The sequence below is a fragment of the Chrysochloris asiatica genome, unplaced genomic scaffold, assembly GCF_000296735.1.
Source record: "Chrysochloris asiatica unplaced genomic scaffold, ChrAsi1.0 scaffold00222, whole genome shotgun sequence".
Classification (NCBI taxonomy): Eukaryota; Metazoa; Chordata; class Mammalia; order Afrosoricida; family Chrysochloridae; genus Chrysochloris; species Chrysochloris asiatica.
This window is the reverse complement of record NW_006408740.1, coordinates 2,099,496-2,107,630: the sequence shown is the minus strand read 5'-3', so window position 1 is coordinate 2,107,630 and position 8,135 is coordinate 2,099,496. Positions and strand designations below refer to the sequence as shown.

Genomic DNA, 8,135 nt, shown 5'->3' with positions numbered 1-8,135 from the left:
CCGATTCGTAACCACTACGCTACCAGAGCTCCATGGGGAGGCTTATTATGAAGACATTTTAGAAAACTGAACATTGCTTTGGTGATTTAAAAAAAAGGACAGGAAAGTGGAGAGTATCAAGAATTTCATTGGGAAACCTAATCCCATCTACTCTATAGCCCTTTCTGACTTCTTTTTGCTCCCGAAATGCAACATTTCAAAGGAATACGATTTGAGTCCTTTGGGATGCCAAAACTGCCCCATTTGATGTAGTATAAAATGAAGAACAAAGAATTATTTGGGGAAGGATTAGTGGTGAAAACACCACTTTCAGAAGTATATAGACTTTGATATGTCAAGAAACAATAACTTCACAGTTTGATGTCTGTGCTTAGTAAAGGCTTATATAATTTGTAGCAATACATTCTGACTTACCCTCAGATAGTGGTAAAAGGGCCAATTAATCAAGATTTAGTAATCATATATATGCACAAAACATCAGCACCTAAATACATAAAGCAAACGCTGATAGAATTTAAGAGAAAAATAGTATTACAACAATAGTTGGAGACTTCAATATACTATTTTCCATATTGGACAGACCTGTAGAAAGATCAACAAGGAAGCAAAAGGACCTGAATGATACTACAAACCAACTAGATATAACAGATAAATATACAGAACTCTCTACCCCAAAACAACACAATATACATTCTACTCCAGTACCCTCTCCAGGACAGACCATATTTTAGGTAACAAAGAAAGTATTGATAAATTTATAAAGACTGAATTCATACAAAGTATTTTCTCTGACCATAACTGAGTGAAGCTAGAAGTCAATAATTATAATTGTTAAGTGCTGTGGAGTCTGTTCCGACTCAAAGTGACCCTGTATAGGGTCTATGATGCTTTTTAAATCTTTATAAGAGCAGATTTCTTTCAGTCATTTTTCTCCCACAAAAATCAATAATAGAAATGAAAAACAAACTGGAAAATACATGAACACATGGAAATTAAGCAACACACTATTAAACTACCAGTGGTTCAAGGAAGAAATCAAAACAAAAACAATAAATTACTTAAGAGTGAAATAAAAATGAAAGTATAACATACCAAAACTTTTGGAATGGAGAGAAGGCCATAATCAGAATGAAAATTATAGCAATAACTGCCTACATTTAGAAAAAAGAAATCTAAAATTACCAGCCAATCTCAACATCTAGGAACTCTAGGAAGAGACTAACCAACTAAAGCCTAAACACACTAGAGGAAAGGATGTAACAAAGGTCAGAGCAAAACAATTTTAAATGCAAAACAGAGCAGCTGAGGACTCTAGACTCATGGAAAGAGAATGGCTGTGTGCTTGCAGCCAGGAAGCAGGCTTGCAGAATGTCCCACTGGTTGTTTAAATGATTACATATTCCTAAGTGTTTGTGAGTACACACCCCATACACACACACACACACACACACACAAACAAACAAACAAAAGGGAATTTTAAAAAAAGTTTTAAAAAACCTATTGCCCTGGGAAAATCCCTAAACCATAAACAAAAAAATATCCCCTGAGTCATCTTAAAATCAACAGTGTTGTTGTTATTGTTGTTAGGTGTCATCAAGTCGGTTCCAACTCATAGCAACCCTATGTAAAACAGAACAAAATACTTCCCAGTCCTGCGCCATACTCCTAATTGTTATGCTTGACCCCACTGCTACTGCCATTGTGCCAATCCTTCTAATTGGTGATCTTTCTCTTTTTCCATGACTCTCCACTTCACTAAGTATAATGTCCTTATCTAGGGATTGGTCTCTGTTGAAAGTATATCTGAAGTATGAGAGACTAAGTCTCATTATCCTGGGTTCTCAGGAGCATTTAAGGAGCTCTGGTAGCATAGTGGTTACAAATTGGGCTACGAACAGCAAGGTCAGCAGTTCAAAACTACCAGCTGCTCTGCAGGAGAAAGATGAGGCTTTCTGCTCCCATAAAGATTTACAGGCTCAGAAACCCTATTCAGGGTCGCTATAGGTCAGAACCGACTCGACGGCACTTAACAACAACAACAACAAGGAGCATTTTGGTTGTACGTTGACCAACACTGATTTATTTGTTTTCCTAGCAGTCCATGGCACTTTTAATAGTCTTCTCAAAAGCATCAATTCTTCCATGGTTGATATTTCACACACATATGAAGCTATTGAAATTATCACGACTTGGGTCAGGGCATCTCATCTGAGTCCTCAAACTGATTCCTTTGTTCTTAAACACTTTAAAGGGTCTTCTGCAGATTTGCCTAATGCAATACGTCATCTGATTTCTTGGCAGCTGCCTGCATGTGTGCTGATTGCAGATACAAGCAAAATCAAGTCTTTAGCAATGTCAATCTTTCCTCCATTGAACACGAAGTTATGTAATGGTCAAGTTGTGAGGATATTTACTTTCTTTACATTGAGCTGCAACCCATACCAAAGGCTGTGGTCTTTGATCATAATCAATACATATTTTAAGTTATTTTAGGTTTCAGCAAGCAAGGTTGTATCATCTGCATATTGCAGGTTGTTTATGAATCTTCCTCCAATCTTTATGCTATGCTTTTCTTCATATAATCCAGCCTCTTGGATTACTTGCTCAGCATACAAAGTGAAAGAATACAACCCTGGCACACACCTTTCATAATTTTAAACCATGCAGTGTCCTCACATTCCATTTGAACAACTGCCTCTTGTTTTATGTACAGGTTCCTCATGAGCACAATCAAGTGTTCTGGAATTCCCATTCCTGTAATGTTATCCATAGCTTTCATGATTCAGAGAGTCTAAAGCCTTTGCAGTTAATAAAGCACAGGTAAACATCTTTCTGGTATTCTCTGCTGTCCATCAAGATCCATCTGACATCAGCAATGATATGTCTTATTCTATGTTCTCATCTGAATGCAACTTGAGCTTCTAGCAGTTGCAGACATTTTTGAAATATCTTTAGCAAAATTTTACTTGCAAATGATATTAATGATACTGTGCAATGATTTTTGTATTCCATTGGGTCACCTCTCTTTGGAATGGGCACAAATATAGATCTCTTCCAATCAGTTAGCTAGGTGGGTAGCTGTCTTCCAAATTTCTTGGCACAGATGAGTGAATACTGCCAGTGACTGTTCTACATCAGATTTTTTTTAAAAAAGATATCAATTCGTATTCCATCAATTCCCAGAACCTTGTTCTTTGCCAATGCCTTCAGTGTACCTTGGACTTCTTTGTTCAGTACAATTGACTCTTGATCACATGCTACCTCTTGAAATAGTTGAATAGAGACCATTTCTTTTTGGCACAGTGACTCTGTGTATTCCTTCCATCTTCTTTTGATGCTTCCTGCATCATTCAATATTTTCCCCATAGAATCCTTCAAATTTTTAAGTCAAGGCTTACATTTTTTCTTCAGTTCTTTCAGCTTCAGAAACACTGAGTATGTTTTTCCCCTTTGATTTTCTAACTCCAGGTCTTTACATATTTCATTATAATACGTGACTGTCTTTTTGAGCTAACCTTTGACATTTTCTCTTCAACTCTTTTATCTCCTCGTGTCTTTCATTTGCTTTAACATCTCTATCCTGGAGAACAATTTCAAAGTCTCTTCTGACATCCATTTTGGTCTTTTCCTTCTTTCTTGTCTTAATGACCTTTTGCTTTCTTCCTGTATGGTGTTCTTGATGTCATCCCATAACTCTTGTGGTCTTTGGTCATTAGCGTCTGATGCATCAAATCTGTTCTTGAGATGACCTCTATTCTGGCTATACTTCTTCCAACATAGAGTTATATGTTTTTCTGGCAGTCCATAGTACTTTCAATATTCTTTTCCAACCCCATAAACCAAATGCATCAATTCTTCTATGGTCTTCCCTATTCATTGTCCAACTTTCACACGTATATGAGGTCACTGAAAATACTATGGTTTGAGTCAGGAGTACCTTAGTCTTCAGAATGAAATCTTTGCTCTTTAACACTTTAAAGTCACATAGAAGACCTTAATTGATATTGGTTTTTGCTGCTATAGAGTAGGGCCATGAATTATGGCGTACCCATGCACAACAGAATAAAACTGTGCTTAGCCTTGTGTCCATGACTGGACTGCTGTGATCCATAGGTTTTCATCACCAGTCCTTTCTTCCTCATCTGGAAGCCATACTGAAACCACTGTAACCTGTTCAGCATCATAGCAACACACAAGATCTATGGACAGACAAGTGGAAGTTGCACATCAGATGCATTGCCCAGGAATTGAGTCCAGGCAGGTCTCCTTCAAGGAAAATGAGAACCCTACCACTGAACTACCAATTCCTCCACTAATTAATGTGAGCACTGGACTGCTAACCACAAGGTTAGAAGCTCAACCCCACCAGCTGCTCCTCAGGAACAGCTATGAGTAAAAACCAACTTGGTGGCACCTAACAACAACATTATTACTAACATCAATCTTTACATACCCAAGATGTAGCATTTGTTGTTAGGTGACTTCAAGTCAGTTCTGAATCACAGCGACACTATGGACAACAATATGTAACACTGCCCAGTCCTGCACCATCATTACAATTGTTGTTAAATTTAAGCCAATTAATTGCTGTCACTGTGTCAATCCATCTCATTGGGGTATTCTTCTTTTTCATTGACCCTCCACTTTTCTAAGCATGATGTCTTTTTCCAGTGACTTGTTCCTCCTGATAACACGTTCAAAGTTAAGAGAGAAGAAATCTCACCATTCTCTACTTCCAAGAAACATTCTGGCTGGCTATACTTATTCCAAGATAGATTTGCTTGCTCTTCTGGCAGTCCATAGTTCTTTCAAATTTTTTATCCAAAACCATAATTCAAGTGTGTCAATTCTTCTCTGGTCTTCTTTATTCACTGTCCACCTGTCCCATGCATATGAGAAGATGAAAAATACCATGGCACTCAAGAGTCAGGCACACCTTAGTCCTCAAACTGACATTTTTGTTCTTGAACACTTTAAAGAGGTCTTTTGCAGTAGATTTGCCTACTGCAATACATCTTTTGATTTCTTGACTGTTCTTTCTATGAATATATATTATGGATCCAAGCAAAATAAAGACTTTGACAACTCTGTTCCCAAAATTTGCATTCCAATCACTAGTAATGATTAATGCATCTTGATTACATGTTTGATCAATTTCAGACCGAAAAAGATGGAAGAATTCTTCAATTTCATTATCACTGACTTTAATGGTTGGTATATAAATTTGAATAATAGTGGTATTAACTGGTCTTCCTTGTTGTTGTTGTTGTTAAGTACCATGGAGTCGGTTCCGACTCATAGTGACCCTGCACAGTGTTTCCAAGGCTGTAAATCTTTACGGGAGCAGAACGCCTCAACTTTCTCCCACAGAACTGCTGGTAATTTCGAACTGCTGACCTTGAGGTTGGCAGCCCAACTCCTAACCACTACACTACCAGAGCTCCTTGGTCTTCCTTGTAGGTGTATGGATATTACCCTGTCAACAGACAGCACTGTACTTCAAGATAGATCTTGAGTCTCTTGAGTCACCCCCGTGCGCCTCATGTGAGCTGTTCTCAGAGCCTACCCACTGCTGTTAGCTACTTGCAGCCCTTCCCCTTCAAAGTGCCTGAGGAGTGCACCATGAAGAGGAGGAGGTAGAGACCTTTGCCTTTCAGGTAGAGATTGACCAACATATGGCACTCATTATCAATACCTTCTAATCCTACAAGGAAATTTTCCTCCAAGAGTTGATCTCTAATGCTTCTGATGCTTTAGACAAGATTTGCTACAAGAGCCTAACAGATCCTTTTACATTAGACAGTGGTAAAGAGCGGAACATTGACATCATCCTCAACCCCCAGGAACATACTCTAACTCTGGTGGATACCAGTGTTGGCATGACCAAGGCTGATCTTATAAATAATTTAGGAGCCATTGTTAAGTCTGGTACCAAAGCATTTATGGAAGCTCTCCAGGCTGGTGCAGGTATTTCCAGGGCTGGGCAATTTGGTGTTGGCTTTTATTCTGCCTATTTGGTGGCAGAGAAAATGGTTGTGGTCACAAAGCATAATGATGATGAGCAATATGGCTGGGAGTCTTTTACTAGGGTTTCCTTTATTGTTCATGCTGACCATGGTGAGCCCACTGGTCGGGATTTTGCTCTCTAAAGAAGACCAGACTACCTAGAGGAGAGGCGAGTCAAACAAGTAGTGAAGAAGCGCTCATAGTTCATAGATTCTCCAATCATTCATTATCTGGAGAAGGAACAAGAGAAGAAAATCAGTTATGATGAGGCAGAGGAACAGAAAGGTGAGAAAGAAGATAAGGATGAAGAAGATAAGCCCAAGATTGAAGATGTGGGCTCAGATGAAGAAGATGGTAGTGGTAAGAACACAAAAAAGAAGACTAAGAAGATAAAAGATATTGACCAAGAAGAACTAAACAAGATCAAGTCCACTTGGACCAGAAATCCTGATGACATCACCAAAGAAGAATATGGGGAATTCTATAAGAGGCTTAAAAATGACTGGGAATACCAGTGGGCGGTGAATCACTTCTCTGTAGAAGGTCAGCTGGAATTCAGGGTACTGCTCTTTACCCCTCATTGGACTCCTTTTGATCTCTTTGAGAACAAGAAAAAGAACATTAACTTTTATGTTGTGTTCATCATGGACAGCTGTGGTGAGCTAATACCAGACTATTTCAACTTCATCCAAGGTGTGGTTGACTTTAAGGACCTGCCCCTCAACATCTCCTAAGAAATGCTCCAGCAGAGCAAATGTTGAAGATTATCCACAAAAACAGTGTTAACAAGTGCCTTGATTTCTTCTCTGAGTTGGCAGAAGACAAGGAGAACTATAAGAAATTCTATAAGGCATTCTCTAAGAACCTGAAGCTTGGAATCCATGAAGACTCTACTAACCAATGATGCCTTTCTGAGCTGCTGCACTATCACACTTCCCAGCCTGGACATGAAATGACTTATCTCTCTGAGTATGTTTCTCGCATGAAAAAGACCCAGAATTTCATCTATTATATCACTGATGAGAACAAAGTACAGGTAACCAACTCTGCTTTTGAAGAGCAAGTACAGAAGTGGGCCTTTGAGGTTGTGTATATGACTGAGCCTATCGACGAGCACTGTGTACAACAGCTCAAGCAGTGATGGGAAGAGCCTGGTCTCAGTTACCAAGGAAGGCCTAGAGCTACCTGAGGATGAAGAGGAGAAGAAGAAAATGAAAGAGAGCAAGGCCAAGTTTGAGATCCTCTGTAACCTCATGAAGGAACTCTTTGATAAGAAGGTTGAGAAGACGACAATCTCCAATAGACTTGTGGCTTTACCCTGCTGCACTGCGACTAGTACATATGGCTGGACAGCCAACATGGAACAGATCATGAAAGCCCAGGCACTTTGGGACAACTCTACAATGGGCTTCATGATAGCCAAAAAAACACCTGGAGATCAATCCAGATGACCCCATCGTGGAGACACTGAGACAGAAGGCTGAAGCAGACAAGAATGACAAAACCGTCAAAGGCCTAGAAGTCCTGCTCTTTGAAACGCACTGTTGTCTTCTGGCTTCTCCCATGAGGATCCCCAGACCTCCTCCACCCACGTCTACCAAAGGATCAAGCTGGGTTTAGGTATTGATGAAGATGAAGTGACAGATGAGGCACCTAATGCTACTGTTCCTGATGAGATTCCCCCACATCCTTTGAGGGCGATGAGGATGCATCTTGCTTGGAAGAAGTAGATTAGGCATTTATTTCTACCTACAAAACTTGTGCACTCTTAGAGCAGCAGAGGACTATAAATCAATGAAATGAGAAAGGCAGTGTGCCTGCAGACAGGAGGCTGGCTTGCAAAATGTGCCCTTTGAACATTTAAACAAATATATTTTTTTCAGTGTGGAATGTGTACATCAAAATAAATAAATAAATAAATAATAGAGGTAAATATTGTTAGCTGATAGTGCATGGAGGGGATTACAATCATTGCAATGATTTGTTAAATGTAAAATTAATGATCTGCCCTATAAACCTTCACTCAATTCAGGAGCTCTGGTAGCGTAGTGGTTACGAATCGGGCTGCGAACCTTAAGGTCAGCGGTTCGAAACTACCAGCTGCTCCGCGGGAGAAAGATGAGGCTTTC

The 8,135-nt window shown here is 39.4% G+C and overlaps 1 protein-coding gene and 1 pseudogene across 1 annotated transcript in view; one reads left to right on the top strand and one right to left on the bottom strand.

The window, feature by feature from the left end:
- The window catches only part of PRDM10 (PR domain containing 10), a 103,851-nt gene that overhangs the window by 19,946 nt on the left and 75,770 nt on the right, over positions 1 to 8,135 (bottom strand). Inside the window, exon 20 of the mRNA XM_006873085.1 lies at positions 5,933 to 6,164. Coding sequence (XP_006873147.1) covers positions 5,933 to 6,164 — 232 coding nt within the window. The remainder of the gene's footprint in view (positions 1 to 5,932; positions 6,165 to 8,135) is intronic.
- Positions 5,622 to 7,741, top strand: LOC102821496 (annotated as a pseudogene).